Below are 17904 nucleotides of genomic sequence, written 5' to 3' on the forward strand. Positions count from 1 at the left end.
TTCATTCTGCTATACAGTACATGCTAAATTATGCTGAAATCTTCCTGAGCAAATCTTTCTGCCTCCATGACTTCACTTTTCCCAAATGTCCACTCACCCAAATGCACAGCATAAAAATATATGACACTGTCTCATGACATTGTACAATGATTGGATTTATACTTATGGATTGATTTTTGTCCACCTTTATTTTTGGCAACTCACGGGGGCATACATATCTAATGTTCCTGCCTCCTATTTTCACCACAACAACCCTGTAAGTTGGGCTGAGAGTGAATGACTGGCCCATAGCCACCAGCTGGCTTTCATGCCTAAGGGAAGACTAAAGTACATAGTCTTCTGGTTTCTAGCCCAGCACCTTAGCCACTATACTGAACTGCATCTATATGCTACAGACAAGATACTGGCATTAATATAGTGATTTACAGTTTACTAATTAATGCATGTATGTCTGGTTGAAATTTTCTAACAGTAGTACCTATATGAACCATGGCTGAAATCATTGCTGTGGGGAAACTTTTGAGTTAATGCAAGCCAGGTTACTTAATTTGTATTGATTTTTGGGACTTACTACATCTCTGTGACACATTGTATGTCCAGAAATACTGTAATATTGGCACATAATCATTTTGGCATAACTGTAACCCCCACAATGTGATTCAAAACGTTTATGGAAAACATAATGCATGATATCATATCAGCAATATTTTAGGTAGATGAGCTGTTATATCAGACTGACCTATGGCTCCAGATTGTCTGGTACAGTACTTTATATATCAGATTTGGACCAGTAAGCCATTCTTCTGGGTTTCAATGACAGATTCTGATTACCTTGGGCAGAATGCCAAATGATCATTTGATGGAAACTGAGTCTAGCCTGTTCCACTGCTTACACTGCTTACCCATCAACATCTGAGAAGGAAAAACCCCTTATACTTTATATTCACCATTCTCTGCTTGTTAAGTTCACAATTATGCTAAAAAACACACAAATCACATCCTTTGAAGTCTCTTTCATAAATAAAATATAAAATAAAACACAGCTAAAGATGGTAAATTAAATGTAAGCAGCATTTCCAAATCAAACTAGTGATCTGATTAAGAATTCCTGTCTGAAAAAATCAGATGAATTTGGAATTCTGCCATGATAAACATTTCAAGATATAGTCCAGATACCTTTCTCAGTCTGTATAAGTTTGTAACAAAGACAGTAATTAAATTGTAGTTCTCAAATGAGTGTATTCTATATTTCCAATTCTACATTGTAGGAATTTGGAATCAAAGAACTTTTGGAAAATGAGCTGTGTTTTTTTTTTTTAAACAGATATGTGTTTAATGTAAGTTGACTGATATCCCAAAATAGTCTTGAGGAATGACAGTCTATTCACACACTTAAAGAATACATATTATTTAAGAAACTTCACCATTTTCATTTTTACACTGTTTTCCTGTTTTCCAAGAAACAAGGGCCACTGTTTCTTGTTATCAATAATGTAGAATGAATTGAAAATATACAGAATTTTCCTTGCTAGCTGTTTAGTCTTTTGGGGTTGAACACAAAGCATCTCCTGATGTTTAGTCTTATATGCGGGTGGCAAAAGTAAATATGACATTTTCATACCTCAAATTCTTTTGAGAATTTAGAAGAAAGGCTTTAACAAAATGGGGCCTTAAATTTTTAACAGAATGTTAGTAGAGCATAGCAGTTAAGAATTCTTTTTCTCTCTTTATATTTTTTATCACTTTTTAAAGTTTTAAAAAAAAATGAGATGGCTTCCATAATGGATACAATAATAAGATGATATTGTGCAAAATGACTGACACATTTGATCTTAGGCAAAAAGCTGAGATGTCTTGAACTTTTATTCAGCAGCATGAGGGCAACTAAGGTTGTAAAAGAAATACGCTCTGCATATGCATTTTTCTTTGTTTGATCAGATCTTACACTATCTGTGAATTCAATACATAGAGCTTTCATAAGCAGTTGCCAGTTATCCTTTTCTGGAAATCCTGGGGAAAATATGTACCTTAGCTGACATTTTCTTGGAAAATTATTCAGAAAAGAGGGTGTTCTTGAGGTTATTGACCCTATAAACACAATAGGCATCTCACATATGGTAGATGTGAAGGCTTTTCCATGTGATTAATGGATGGATAGTAGGGTACAGTGCTGAAGTTTAGAGCTTTTCTCCCCCCTTCCAAACAAAACAAAACAAAACAGAACACCACACCACACCACACCACACAACAAAACACAACACAGGTTTACAGTACAGGCAAAGCTTTATTCAGGAATTATTCTTCTGTGAATAGAGAATGAAAATGAAGATATTAGCCCTGCCCCTCTCTCTGGTCTCTCTCCCCATGACCTTTCATTAATTGGTCAACTTGTTTAGGGCATCTTATTCACATAATATCCCTGTATCACAGAGAACAAAAGGCCACTGCTGAAGAAGTTATCCTGCTAACTTGAGAAGGATGACCAAGAAAGTCATAGGTTGGTGGTAGATGCTCATCTTCATGTTTCCCCATTCATATGTTGATTCTTCGTTTTCATTGGAAAATACCAAAGCAATTATCCTAAAAAGCTTTTCTTAGCCTGGTATCCTCCAGATTCCATAAGCCCCGCCGCCAGCATGACCAAAGGCTGGAGATACCAGAATATGAAGATAATGGAAACACATCTGGAATGCCCAAGATTGGGAACAGCTGTCCTAAATGATCAGACCAAGCATCACTCCCTGGTTTTCTTATGATATTTACTCAAACAGTCCTTTTCATTTATTAATTACATTTTATTTATTTTTTATACTTGTTCTACTGCCACTTGCTGCCTGTTATTTTTGTGCATTCTCATTTTAACATATCTTTAGGGATGGATATAGAAACCATCTTAAACAATTCCTCAGCATGAATAAATCCAACTAATACTACCTTCTTTGACAGGATTGAGGAACTAGTGACCCTCCAAATGTTTTTGAGCTACAACACCCATCATCCCCAACCACTGGTCATGCTAGTTACTGCTGCTGTGAGTCAGAGCAGAGTTCAGCTGGAGATCTTACCCTTCACCTAGGGCATTTAATTATAGTAAGCAGTCTTCGGTAAGAACACACACAGAAGTCAAAATAATTTGGTCAGTGCTCTCTTCTTTAAAAAGAAACAGTACTGGAACTTGTTTTTCTCCACTTGTTGCCTCTCTATAACCCACAGCCTAACTGTCACCACTGGCAACACTATAACTGCTAGATTCAACAACATCTGGAGAACCTCAGATTTATCACCCTTAATCTAGGGCAATTTTACACTCCTAAACAGGTCTACTTAGTCCATTAAAATAAACTGGGGTTATGGCTAGATACACATGTTTCAGGACTGAAGGGCTTCCACTTTCACCTGGCATTTATTTAGAATTATCAGATAAATTTATCTGCAATTATTTATTTTTGAATAGCCATGCATAGAGTTGCAGAGTCAGAGTTAAATGCAAATAGTTTTTCTTGGGCAGAGTAGTACTTCCACCATTCAGCTAAACAGCGGAAGCAGAGGAAAAAAGAAAACAAAAACAAAAACATTTTGCACTGTTTTGATCCTAGTTTATAATCATAAAGGTGTATTGAAGAACTGGTGCAAGAACTAATTATTTTTTTCTCTTTTCTCTGGCCATCTCTTTTATTAGAGTTTCATGTCTTTTAAACTGTAAGCTTTGGGCAATGCCTTTTTTTTTTATTAATATTTGTGAATTGTATGGAGTGTCTTTTTAGCTAAATAGTAAAAAATGCTTTAAATAGATCTGTTCAACAGTAAAGTGAGCTGGCTGCTTTAGACAACTGAACTTGAGTGTCAGAGAAGGGCAACAAATTGGTGGTTATTTATTACTGTATTTTTCCTACCAGGGAGAAGCTAAGCATTTATAACCTATTCTCTACTAATCCTTTAACTTTTGGGAAAGTGGATGGTATTGGTGCTGTTTGTTCTACTGAGGGTAGATCAAGATTCTGGGTCAGTCCTGCATGATAGTAATAATTGAGAAGATCTGTCAGAATATATGCAATATCATTTTCTTTTATTTTGTTTATTAATTATAATGTAATTCTTTGCATGTTTACTCAATTGCACTTTCCACTGAGTTCAACTGGGCTTCTACCCAAGTATGTGTAAAGAGGACAATGACCCTAATTCCCAAGGTTGTGTCCTTACTTGCCCTTAACAATGGCTCAATCATGCCCTGGCAACATCTTTTGCTGCATCCCTAGGGCACTGACTTCCTCTCATCCCAAGCCAATGAGTGAAAGAAGATAAAGTCATCCTTAGTTGCACTGGTGTTAAAGCAGTGTTTCCCCTCTCATTCTGACAGCATCCAAGTGAAGCCTCAAAGATCAAGTCAGAGTTAAAATCCTTCTTTTCTAGCATTCAACTGCAGCACAAAGAGCAGCCTTGTTTTTCTGCCACATCCTCATGACATTGCCTTCATCTGATCCACAACTCATACCCTAGACAGCCTTAAGTCATTCTTAGCTGTACCAGTATTAAAGTGGTGTTTTCTCCCATAACCTGATATAGGTTTCGTTCTGGATATAATCTGATGTACTTCACCAACTATTCTGTTGATGAGGCATTTAGGTGACCGCTAGGGTGTGGGATCATCCTGACATTTATTGACTTTAGGTAAGTACAGGCATGCTTCTTCCTTTCTGGCCTCCATTTTCAGTTTGGGGCAGTGGGATAATCTGTTTCTTTTAAGCAAGTTGTTTTCTTTATATCCATGAAGTCCAAGCAGATCCCCAGCTCAGAGATGTGGATGAGTAGCTGGCCAACAGTAGCAAGGTGAAGTAGGAGACAGAACTGGGACGTTTTCTGCTGCTTCATGGCACAACTCTCCTGGCAGCAATTAGCTAGTGTTCAGGCTGCTTTTGAACGCAGGCTTAGTGGTCTTTGGAAATAGTATTAAACCTGTACTCAGAATGAACCTATCAACTAAATATCAAAACTTGCTCTGGTTTTGCACAAGTATTTTGCATAGGTGTGTTCAAAGGGAGCCTGATTACCAGCTGATACTTAGCTGCTTTTCAGTATGGGTTTAGCATTATTCTGGAACAGTTGTAACCTTGTGTCCAAAATCTTTTCAATACACCCTCACAAAGCCCTTGCCCAAAATCAGAATGAGTTTGACAGATGGCTAAACCTGCTTTTCCCCATCATGTAAGAGCTCCTGACATTAAGGAGAGCGATTAGTGGACATTTCCTGCCAACTGATGATGCTTGGAGCAGGGAGAGAAAAACAAAGCTGGACAATTGAGAATTCCCTTAACTGCTCTGCAAATTTATATTAGGACAGCATCATTTACAGCATCCTATCTGCCTGTGGCATCACAAGGAAATCAGAGGGGACAAAGAAAATCTTATGAGGGCACAGCTCAAAGATATAGCACAGCACTTCAGCTCAGTCAGGAAGGAGAGCTCTTTGTTCTTCATTGTCTTGGAGAACAGTCAAGTGCTTGGCAGATCAATAAAGGCAGGATTGGGGGCAGAAATGGAGATGGCAGATTTCATGCCAGCAAGCAGGGGTGCTGGACTACGGCCCATGAAGTCAGTGGATATAACTCAATTCACAATCAATGCTGGTTCAAAGCTATATGGTGCCCCTAGGCCACACTGGCTGATGGCACCACCTCCCGCCAATGTGAAGATCTGCATTTTTAGAATAGCCTGTTTTCGGAAGGAGGGTGGTACGGGCACCCCTCAGCTTTGGACCCCTAGGATAGTGCCTACTCTGCCTTAGCCTGAAGTTGGCCCTGTTCACAGCACGCATGCGCGCGTGCGCGCACGCACACACATGAAAAATAGCACTTTAATTATTTTTTGGCAAAAAAAACAAAAACAAAAACAGGCCAGCAGCAGGCTGCAGCCAATCTGCTGTTTTTAGCAATTGGCAATTACCAGCAAAAAACTCGTTTTCTGCCAAAAACCGAGAATCAAAGTGTGCTTTGCAGTTTCTGAGCATGTGCAGTAGCACCACTATCCAAGTCCTGACCTGCAGCAGCAGCTGGAGACAGGCACCTAAACGAGGGATCTGCACAGTAGCATCGCTGCAGGTCGTGCCCACATCTGTCCTGCTTTGCACATTCCTGCCAGAGTGTCGTTTTCTACGGACTGCGTTTTCTGCGGGTGAGCAGCAACGTACCTCGGGAGTGGGTGAATGCTAATCTCTTATGTAAGGAGCTATGAGAATGATGCACAGCCAACGGACTGGATAGCCAAGAGCTCCGAAGCGGCAGCGCTTGCGTTCGCATTCCTCTCAGCGTTACCCGCCGGCTGCAGCAACACACCACATTTTACGCTCCTCCCCCTCCTCCTTCCTCGCGCTCCCCCGCGCTGCGTCGTTGAGAAAGACCCGGCGAAGAATTAGAAGACGGAAGGCTGAACTTGTCTTACTCGCGCCGCTGGGATTGGCTTTTCCAGGACAAAGCTTTCTGTGGCCGCTGATTGGCTCTCCAGGGAAAGGGATTGTATGATTGACGGCGTCCAAGATGGCGGCGCCCATAGTTATTCCGGATACGGAGAGGTAAGAACAAATCTGTTCTGATGTTTCTCCTCTTGGGTAAAGGGTGCTGCGGGCTAATGCCATCCTGGCTGTGTTTGGATAGGGACTGCCATTTAAAAATAATGTAGATAAGTGATGTGGGCTAAATTGTAACCGGAGGCTCCGGAGCTTGTTTTTCAGTGTTAATGCTTGGATCAAGGAGCAAAGAGAAAATGCAGCAGCGGCGGAGCCTGCAAGGAAGGAAGGTCTTCTTCGCTGCTAAGTAGCCGAGGGCCGCCCGAGCAAAATCATTCCTAGTACTCTTAGAAGGAGCTTCCGGGCCTGTGTCATCACATTTGTTTAGCACCATGTTTCTCAACCTTAGCAAGTTTTAAGATGTGCGGACTTCAACTGGGGAATTCTGGGAATTCAAGTCCGCACTTCTTAAAAGTTGCTAAGGTTGAGAAACATCTGGCTTAGCAGTTGGACCTGTGGAGCTCCATCAGACTTACTTCTGATGAGGCTTGTTTTAAAATAAAAGTAAGCCATTGCCCTTGTTTTCCTTCACAGGACCAGTTTGGGAGGTGGGAATCACTTGATCTCTGTTTCCTAGAGGTTGGTTGGAGGTTTGCAGGGTGCCTGTAAAATCAGTCAACTCCTTCATTTAATATTAAATTGCTATTTGACAACTTGGCAAAAGCCGAGAAGGAGATAAATTATTACTGTTATCTACTTTTAGGTGACTTGGTCTTTTAATTTTCATTCCTTTTTTTAAGAGTTCGAAAAGCTGTGACCTTGATCAACACTCTCGATACAGGCAGGTTCTCTCGCCTTCTCTCCCGCATCCTTCAGAAGCTTCACTTAAAGGTTGGCATGGAAAGAAAAAATGACACTAAATCCTTGAATATTATTTTGAAATCTGTTTAACCAACTTTCCTTAAGCTAGGCAGCTTCCAAATATGTGAACTTCAATTGCCAGAATTCTAAAAATAACCATGCTGGCCAAGAAATTCTGGGCGTAGTAGTTTATACATCTGGAGGGTGCCCTGATATGGGAATGATGTCTTAAGATGATTATAGCCATGAGCTCTTGTCTGAGTGTAGGATTGACATTCTTTCTTTTGATCTATCCTTCATTAAAATAAGATAAAAATAAAAATGATCTTGTTCAAGAATATAATCAAATTATCTCTTTTGTTGGTAATTGTAATTATGAGTCATTAGGAAGACTGTTTAATAATAAATAATAATTTATTAAATTTATATTCTGCCTGACTCCCAGTGACTCTGGGCGGTTTATAAATTGCTTAAAACATTAAAAGCAAGAAAAAAAAAACAAGATACAAAAAGAAGGGTAAACATGGCAGGATGACAAAACCAGATGGGAACAAAGGAAAACAAGTTAGGTTAAAAGGAGGCTTCAGCCATCCTTGCCAGAGGCCTGGGTGAAGAGTCAGATCTTCAAGGCCAGGATGGGGGCTGTTGGGCTCTCAGGGAGAACCTCATTCCAGAGGGCAGGTGCTGCTACAGAAAAGGTGCGCTTCTGGGGTCACAGTATTTGGCATTTTTTAATTAATGGTACATGGAGTGCACCAATCCTGCTAGATTGAATCGGCTGGGCAGATACTTTGGGAGATAGGAGATAGATATTTCTCCACCCCACGGCTTTCTAAGTTTATAATATGGCAGTTCTAAAACTAGAAATGATAGCTCTAGTCTATCTGGAAAGCACTAAACTGAAGGGGTTCCTTCTCTTCGGGTGCCCAACAGCTGCATTTAACATTTCTAGAGTAGAAGGATAGTAAAGTGAGCGGGGTAATGTTTCATATGTGGAAAAGGCTTTTGCCCAACACTGGAAGAAAGATACAACACTGATGATATCTGATTGGGAATTTCAACTTGGAGAATATACAGCAATGGCAAAACTAACAGCATATATTCACAACAAAAGTTTACCGAATTCATGCAAGAATGGTTTCCCATGTATACTATATCATATATATAATGCAGCAAGGCAAATAGAAACACAGCCTGGTTTCTAAGGAGGTTTGAATGTTTATAAATACTGCAAATCGGTCAAAGTATAAAGAAGGGGCAAGTCAGAAATCAAATACTTATCTACTTTTCCAGCAGGTTTTTTTCTTTTCCTTTTTTAACATTTATAAACAATAACAAAGAACAATACAGTGGAGACCTTGGTATTAAGCATTAAGATCATTGGTATTAAGCATTAAGACCTTGGTATTAAGCATTAAGATTTTTATTTCATGTATTATTTGCATCTTATAATATAATAAAATAATTATTTGGAAAAAAAATGAAAAGGCTTTTTTTTTGGTGGCAGCAGTGAGTTTTGTTTTTGTTTTTATTTTAGTATTTATATTACAATTTTAATTGGTTTTTCACATCAAAATGACAATTTCATCATTGTTTAGCTATCATGGTCAGAGATGGCTCAGAGTGCTGCAGAAAGGAGATTTATATAAATAAAGAATATAGCCAACAATATTTCAGCCAAGGATGTTAGATATTATAGAAAGTAAATAAATAGGCTGGTAGGCTTTTTCATCTACAAAGAGTGGATTCAGCACAAATGAAATTATTTTTTTGTGTAGCATTATGTTCTCCTTGCTTTGCACCATTTATTTTATGAACTTTAGAGAACAGATTTTTTTTTCCCTAGTGACTTTGAAAGTAACATTCCTAGCTAAGGGAATTTATTTATACTTTCAGGTCCACTGAAAGTATTCTTTGTATTTAAGTTTGCATTTGATTGTAGTTTGTTCTGCTTGTTTTTACATTTACCTTGGGCAGCAGTTATGGAATGGGGCATGGAGCAATCAGTAAAATAAATGTCTGTTTTTAAAAATTAAAGTGGAGAGTTTTTACAAATTTCAGACTGAGAGTACTTTCACAGAAGAAGAGGAAGAAAAACTTCAAGCTGCATTCTCAATAGAAAAACAAGACCTTCACCTTGTACTTGAAACCATAACATTCATTTTGGAACAGGTATCAACTTTTTAATACTATAATTTTGATATATTTTTAAATATTTAACCCTGATATACAGAAAATGGTTTTTCAGAGCTTGACATCTTAATAAAAGATAATGCTCCAAATGGCTGTTTTTTATGTTTGGATGTCCTGATGCCTTAGAAAACTTAGAGATCGTCACTGTGTTTTGTTTGGACTGTTTTGTCCACTTGTTTTGTTTGTACAGTTAGGACTATAATGATTTTTGCAGTCCTAAACTTTGTTATATGAAGAAGTATATTGTTCACAATCAAACTTCTAAGAAAATATCATTTGGATTGAACTGTATATTAAGATGATACAGGGTTGAAATATAGAACTGTGCAAGAGTGCAAGCTTCTTGTTTCTTAGATTGCCAGTATAATTTTGTACGCATGAACATTGCCATGATTAGCTGACTTCACACAACATGATAAGCCAGAAGCAAACAAAGCTTATTAGACTTATATGTGAATCCATCCACTGTTGTTTCTTTTTTAAAAAATTTAAATTTTTTTTTAAACATTATTAATTAAAAATAGCAAATGAATACATATAAGACATTGTGTGATACATACAAAACACCAGTGACATATAACAATACATACACAAAAGTATGACATAGAACAATATATACATAGAAAAGAAGAAACATAGTAAAGAAGGAAAAATACAGAGAAAGAAAAAAGGAGAAAAAACCAAAACATTTTAAAAGTGGGGTTTCTAACTCTCTGAATGGTGAATGTATCTACAAATATGTTATTTTCGCATCTTTACTAGTGCCAATAAATATCTTCTCTATTTCTGGTTAATTAAATATTTGACAACTACATTTTATATACACAATGTTATTTTTTGTGTTAATTCCATGTATCTAAGAAAAGGTCACCAATCATTCTTATAATCATCCATATTCTTGTCATTTAACTGATCCGTAAGTTTAGCCATCTGAGCTAGGTCCATTGTCTTAATTGTCCATTCTTCAATTGTTGGGATATTTTCTTCCTTCCATCGTGAAGCATAAATAATCCGAGCTGCAGTTGTCAGATACAGCAAGAGCTTTCCATGTTTCTTTTCAAGTTCTTTGTCCATTAAACCCAGAAGATATAGTTCCGGTTTTTTAACGATATCAATTGCCAACATTTTTTGAATAGTATTGTGTATTAATGTCCAACATTTCTTTGCTTTCGTGCAAGTCCACCACATATGATAGAATGTACCTGTTTCCCTTCCACATTTTCCACAAATATTTGATGTATTGTTAAACATTTTTGATAATTTGTCTGGGGTTGTGTACCATCTGTACATCATTTTATAAAAGTTCTCTTTCAGGTTGTAACTCAGTGTAAATTTAAGTCCCCCAGTCCACATCCTTTCCCATTGGTCATATTCAATATTGTATCCAAGATTGTTTACCCACTTGATCATACAGTCTTTAGTTTGTACATCTTTCAATTTTAATTGTAGTAATATTTTATATATCTTGGCAATCATGTGATCAGTCTCAAAACATATTTGACTATCCCACCAGGTTGGTTCTTTTGTAAATCTATATCTTTTCACATCTAATTGAAATTGTTCCTTTAATTGTGTATACGTAAACCAATGGCAAGGATCCCCATCTTTCTCTAATTCTTCCCTTGTTTTATTACGTATTTATCTCCTGCATATTTCAATAGATTGCTGTACTTCAACCATTTATAATTTTCTATATTTTCTTGCCTGGTGAAAGCTTCCTGGGGAGATATCCAGAGGGGGAGGCTTGGTGTTAGTATTGGTTTATATTTTCCCCAAATTCTAAAAATGGATCTTCTAATGCAATGATGATTAAAGTCTTTATTTGCTTTGATGTTATCATACCATAGGAAGCCATGCCAGCCAAATTTTAAATCATGTCCTTCTAATTTTAACAACCTATGGTTTTCTAACGTGATCTATTCTTTTAACCATATAAAACCACAAGCCTCATAGTATAATCTTAGATCTGGTAGACCGAATCTTCCTCTTTCTTTAGCATCTTGTAATAATTTACATTTTATCCTTGTTTTTTCCCCATGCCAAATAAATTTCGATAGGTCCTTTTGCCATATTTTGAAGGTTTTATCTGTTAACATCCACTGTTGTTTCAACTGTGTTTTAAGGTTTAGGATGTTAAGCAAATTCCACCAACTGTGGTGTCTTAAATAAACCATGGCTTAGCATTTTGGAAGATCATAGCCACAGTGCAGCACAGGGGATTCAAGCACATAGAAATCACAAAGAAAAAGAATAGCATTGGAATCTCTGGCTTTAAAACTGCATCCAGGCATTACAGATCATATTTTAGTAATACAAATGGGTTCTTGTCAGGTTCAGCCCAAGAACCACAGCGAGACAAATCCAGGAACCGTTCAGTTACTTTATTAGCTTACACCTAGTAAACAGAATCTCACCAGACTAACTCTAACCCCCAACAACAGCAACTAAACACTCCAAGTTCCTTAGGGTGGTACCAGTCTCCTTCTCTTCACTTTCACATGCTCTGGCTGAGGGCTGAGGAGGTGCTTGGGATTCCTCCCCCCCCATGACCTTGGACCTCCTCGCTAATGTCTTCCATCACAGTTCTGTAACTGTCATTTAAAACAGCATTTATGAAAGTATGTACAGTACATTGAATATGTCTTTTTTTTAAACAGGCGGTATATCACAACTTTAAGCGCACTATTTTGCAACAGCAGCTACAGCATTCCAACCTGAATCATGATAAAGTAGAAGTGTTTGCTACCACATGGGCGGCTGCAGGTCCAGAAATAGTGGAAAAATTTAGACAGAGAATTTTGTCACCGTATAAGGTAAATATTACTGAAACTTGTGCAACACTTTAAATAATCAGGGATATAGATAATAGTTTTTCGTTAGCACAGAAGAGATTGGACAGTTTTGTAGCAGAGAGCAAGTAAGTATCATTTCCAGCAAGAACTAAAAATATGTACCAAAATTTCTATTAAAAAAACAACAACCTGTATTTTATGGGTAAGAGCCAAGCAGTATAAAAATGTCAATGGGTATACATACATTGCCCATAAATCAGCTTTATGAAGTTTAAATTCTAAAAATGATGCTTAAAGAAAACAGAGAACAATTGTGTGCTGTATCTGTGATATTAGAGAATCCCATTATTTTATTTGTAGCAGATTTGTCTATGGAATAAAATCCTTGGCTGATTTAAGTATAGCTTTATATTAATCAGATAAGACATTGAAGCAATTTCTGTAAAGGGGTGGTTTTCACATGTTCTTTTGGATAGTTTGGTTACTGGTTGAAGATATCACAGAGGACATACAGTGGTACCTCGGGATACGAACTTAATCCGTTCCGTGACTCTGGGCGTATCCCGAGTTGGTCGTAACCCGACGCAAATTTCCCCATAGGGTTCAATGTAAATCCGGTTAATCCGTCCGCCCTCCGAATTTGGTCGCACCCTGAAGCAAATTTTCCCATAAGGTTCAATGTAATTACCGTTAATCCATTCTGGCGTCCGTGGACCACGCGTCAGGGGCGGGAGAACGGCTGGGCGCGGCGCGGCGGGAGAACGGCCAGCCACGGCGCGGTGGGAGAACAGCCGGGCGCCGCGCGGCGCGGTGCAGCAGGAGAACAGCCAGGCGCGGTGCGGCGCGGCGCGGCGCGGCGGGAGAATGGCCGGGCGCCGCGCCGCGTGGCAGGAAAATGGCCAGGCGCCGCGCCGCGCAGCGGGAGAATGGCCGCGGACCAGGTGTCAGCGGTGGAAAAATGGCCACGGACTACGTGTCAGGGCAGAAAAATGGCCGTACCCCGAGGCGGAGTTTGCACATCGAGGTAAATTTTTGCGGCCAGAGCTGGTCGTAACCCGAAAAGTTCGTTAGTAGAGGCGTTCGTATCCCGAGGTACCATTGTACTTCCTCTAGATTGGTTCAGATGTAATACTAAATCATTATTTAGCTTAGTTTTTCCGTTGGATTGTCATGTATGATCATAGCTTGGGGCAAACTGTGGCTTGAAACTGGATTGTTTAAAAGCTGCACAGAGTTTGTTTTAAATCAAAGTTTTGACCATATATAATGAAAAGACAGCTTTCTGATTTATAAAATAAACTCTATTTGAATGCACCCTGGTGAGCCATTATTTGCTGTTAAAGTGGAAGTGAGATGTACAATTAGAGTGAGGGATGCTGTGCAGCGTGAACTGACAGATAGTTTCTCTTTTATTGCTGAGAACCTTATTCTCCATTGTGCCTTGTCTTATTTTAATTGGTTGTCACTGTCTTGATAGTTTACAGTTTTCTTTTATGTGTAATTAAAAGCTGTATACATGAGAAGAATGCATTAAAGAGGTGGCAGAAATTAGAATGTACTCAGTTCAAAAACCTACATTCTAAAATAAGAAATCTGCTGCAGTTAAAAGTGTAATTAAGATTGTAGATGAGCTTAGTTGGGAAGGTATAAGCAAAATGGAAGTTGCTTAATCGCTGTCTTTCCATGTAATGCATGCTTGTATAACTGCAGCCTTCTGTACTTTGGTGTCCTCCAGATATGTTGGACGAGTTCCCATGAGGCTCACACTGGCTGAGGTTTATGGAAGTGGAACTATCTAAAATATCTACAGCAGTGTTTTTCAAATTTGGCAACTTTAAGATGTGTGGACTTCAACATGCTGGCTGGGGAATTCTGGGAGTTGGTCCATACATCTTAAAGTTGCCAAGTTTGAAAAACACTGATGTAAAGGATATATACTCAGAAACTGGTGATAGGGGAGCCCCATCAAAGACGGGGCTGGAAGCCTAGTGATAAAAAATTGTGTGGAAAAGAATGCTACAAGGAAGGACAGTTGCATGCATGGTTTCTGCTTTGTTGAGGATATCTTTTTCTAGATTGGAAGATATTGTGACTGAATCCATCATATGATATTAAAGATTTTGGAGCTTTGTTTTTCCTTACATGGTAATCTGGATATTGAGCATTCTTCCAGTTTGTATATATCTTTGGAGGGGGTGGGGTGGGTAGGGGAGTTCTTTTATTGACATCAAATGTCTGTGGCTACAATACATAACATTATTGAATATTTCTGTCAGGCAGAGGACATTTTGAAAGCCATGTGTTAATAGCTGCCTTGAAATTAGTTGGAAGAAATCCAGGGCATAAATCTTCATATTAACAACTTAATTAGAGCACTGTTAATGTCAGGAGTGTCAGAACTACTAGAAATAGCTTCTGATATGAGCCAAGATCTAACAAGTAAAAATTGCTTTTTTCTCCCATTTTATTTAAGCGAGGAGTGACATCACGAGGGACTAGTATGGGCTGACTTATAGTGCATTATGTGGTACTGTAGTTCAAGAAAGATTTATTACTGTGCTCTAAACAACTTTTGGTGGTGGTTGTTTCACTTCAGTGTTGTAAGGTACTGCATTAGGAAGGCCTTTTCCAAAGGAGATTATTTATTTGTTTCCTTTTTTCCTACTGGCAAGAATCTTCTCATCACACTGAATAAAAACCTGCCAAAGCAAATACTCAACAGTTTGGATTCTGCTGCTGAGCTTCAAAATCTTAACATGGCATGTTTTCCCCCTCCCCCTTGCCATTATTATGTGATGGATTTATACGTAAGCAACGAAGCATTATAACTTTTCATAGGAGTACAAGTAGTTCTTGCTTACCAACTACCTTGTTTAGCGACCATTCAAAGTTACGAAAAAACAGCTTTGCAACCAAAGTAAAATCACAAGTCATGGTCACAAGATATCTTGCTTAATGCCCCCAAATCACATGATTTTTACTTAGTGACAGAGTTGCCAATCCTAATTGTGGTCGTTAAGCAAGGACAAACTCTACTGTATGGTCCAATGGCTGGAGTAATTTCATTGTCTTGACATCAGCACCAATTCTAACTGGAAAAAGATTGTTGTGTTTGCTCAGATAAGATGCAGAACTTTTTGGTGCTAGTGTAAAACATAGGACTGGTATATTATTTTACCTTCCAGAGATGATGCTGAATTTGTTGGACTTTGGCTCTTTCCTGCTTAATGCTGCAAAAGTTTTAAATATCATGTCATAAACTATCCCATCTTTATTCTTCTGGTAAATAGAAAAAAGCAAAGCATAGGTAAATACTAGTCTTACTGCTGACGGAAGTACCACTAGTGAACTTATCTGAGAGCGAATCCTCATATAGCCAAAACAACTTCATCCAAAAAGGAAATGCCAGTAGGCTGGGTTCTATGCAAGTGAGTATCATACCAAACTGTGCTGAGTATATTAATCTCCTAGTTTAAGGGCATGAGAGACATTGATACTGAGTTTGTTAAGAATGGGGCTTATACCTTTAATAGGCATTTTAGGCTTTCCAGAAATTATAAAGTTACAGTGTAGCATTGTTCCTTTTGGGAGGCATCCTTTTGCTGAGAAGGCAAGATGTTTACCAGAGAGCAAATGGTCTGACTTTTTCATTTTTTCCCCTTGGCAATGTGATGTTTAAGGTGCTGCTGGCCTTAAATGGGTATTCATGCTGTAATGTTTCATGATACCTATTTTTTAGGGCTGCATGGAGTTTCAAAGGAATGATTAGATCAAAGTATCCCCTTAAATTGATTTGAGATATCAAATGTAATCATATGCCTTCAAATTGGAGCAATTTGTAAGTGATTTCACGCTTTGAGGACTTTTGGCTACTTCTAGTTTTGTAGAGTCTCAAACATTGTTGCATATACAGGTAGTCCTTGGGTTATGACCATTCGTTCAGTGACTGTTTGAAGTTACGACTGTGCTGAATGAATGGTAGTTATGACTATTCCTCGATGTTCTGGCTGTTGCAGTGTCCCTGCAGTCACATGATCAAAATTTGGATGCTTGGTGACTGGTCCTCATTTACAACCAGTCGCAGTGTCCCACGGTCACATTCTTCTGCTCTGTGTGCCTGCCTTTGCTTCAACTCCCCCCACCCACCCATCTCCCCCATCTCTGCTCTTTTGGCTGCCCTGCACTCTACCACCTACCCCTGCTGCTGCCGCCCCCAGCTAACCTTCTCTGTCTTCTTCCTCCCACTGCGGGCCTGGGATCCAGGTGCTGGTGAAGGTGCAGCTCCAAGACACGCACAGCAAGCTCGGTGGGGTGGCGGGGCGGCAGAGCCTTGTCTGCCAAAGGAAGCTTGCTGGGCCTGGCCGGGGAGGAGGCAGCAGAATGGAGCCGGTGGAGGAGGCAGGGCAGTGGTATAGGTTGAAGGAGCCCCATCTTCTGCCACCAGCATGGGGAGAGAGAGCCCACAGACCATGGAGAGCGCAGCAGGCTGGGCTGGCAGAGTGCATCAAGCTCTGTTGCCGGGTGAGGCAGGACAGGCGGCAGCTCCCTGGGCAAAGATGGCAGCTGTGCGGGAGGCACTGTTCGGCTTGGTGGCAGAACTGGAGGAGGTGGAGGGATGAGGGCTTCCCATAAGCTCAGCATGCGTTCTGCAGCTCTCATTGGAAGCACTCCTGGAGAACTGGCCTGTGAATTCGGGGGGGGGGGGCGTGAGGTGAGCCCAGCAACAACACAGCAGCCTACCTGCAGGCTGTCTGCTCGCTTGGCCCAGCCCTCCTTCTGCAAAGCCTTCTCTTTGGCAGATGAGGCTCCGTTGTGCTCACTGCACCTGTCCTAGGCCTGTGCTCTTGATCAGTACCTGGATCCTGGGTCAGCAGCAAGAGGAAGAAGACAGTGCAGATCAGCTGGGGTGGTGGCAAGGGGTGGCAGGGATAGGTGGTAGAGTGCAGGGTGGTTAAAGTGGCAGAGATGGGGGGAGATAGGCGGGTGGGGGAGTTGAAGCAGAGGCAGTTCGCGCAGGGCAGAAGTGTGAAGTCCTCGTCTAATAACTGTACAGCCCTAGCCTAATGACTGCAATCTGGACTGCCGGGACTGCCATTGCTCAACATCATGTGATGTTTTGCTTAATGACTGCTCACTTAACAAGGATTACCTGTACAGGCCAAGCTGAGGAGGGTGTATGGCTTGAATGGTGAGATCGGCCCTCCAATATTAAATTAGTAGCTGACTGATGAATTTTACCACCATCACAGTTCTTGGAGAGTGGTTTGTTCCGCTGGTGGTTTTTTTTTTTTTTGCTTTTTTGTATGTTTTATTTTGTCTGCTTTTCCCCAGTCCATATCTTTTTATCTTTATCCTTGCCACAATTATTTTTAATACTCTCTGTTTTCTTTCTGCATTTGTCTTTCTTGACTTCTGGGTTTTCTTCATGGCATAAATGGGTATGAGATGTGTACCTGCTGTTAGACTAATGCAGAATATTTATTTCCATTATAGTGTACTGAATATACAACAGCGATAAAATGTACTCAGATTTTTTTTAAAATGGTTCCACAAGCAACA

At 39.6% G+C, this 17904-nt stretch overlaps 1 protein-coding gene across 1 annotated transcript in view; it reads left to right on the forward strand.

Annotated features, from left to right (window-relative positions):
- The first annotated feature begins 6362 nt into the window (after nt 1-6362).
- The window catches only part of COMMD10 (COMM domain containing 10), a 72847-nt gene continuing 61305 nt past the window's right edge, over nt 6363-17904 (forward strand). The window contains exons 1-4 of the mRNA XM_088130007.1: nt 6363-6565; nt 7300-7390; nt 9422-9532; nt 12211-12366. Of these exons, the coding sequence (XP_087986133.1) occupies nt 6531-6565; nt 7300-7390; nt 9422-9532; nt 12211-12366 (393 nt within the window). The 5' untranslated portion in view covers nt 6363-6530. The remainder of the gene's footprint in view (nt 6566-7299; nt 7391-9421; nt 9533-12210; nt 12367-17904) is intronic.

This window comes from Python bivittatus, unplaced genomic scaffold, assembly GCF_059951505.1.
Source record: "Python bivittatus isolate LINGU-HERP-01145 unplaced genomic scaffold, Pbiv_v1 ctg000850_np1212, whole genome shotgun sequence".
Classification (NCBI taxonomy): Eukaryota; Metazoa; Chordata; class Lepidosauria; order Squamata; family Pythonidae; genus Python; species Python bivittatus.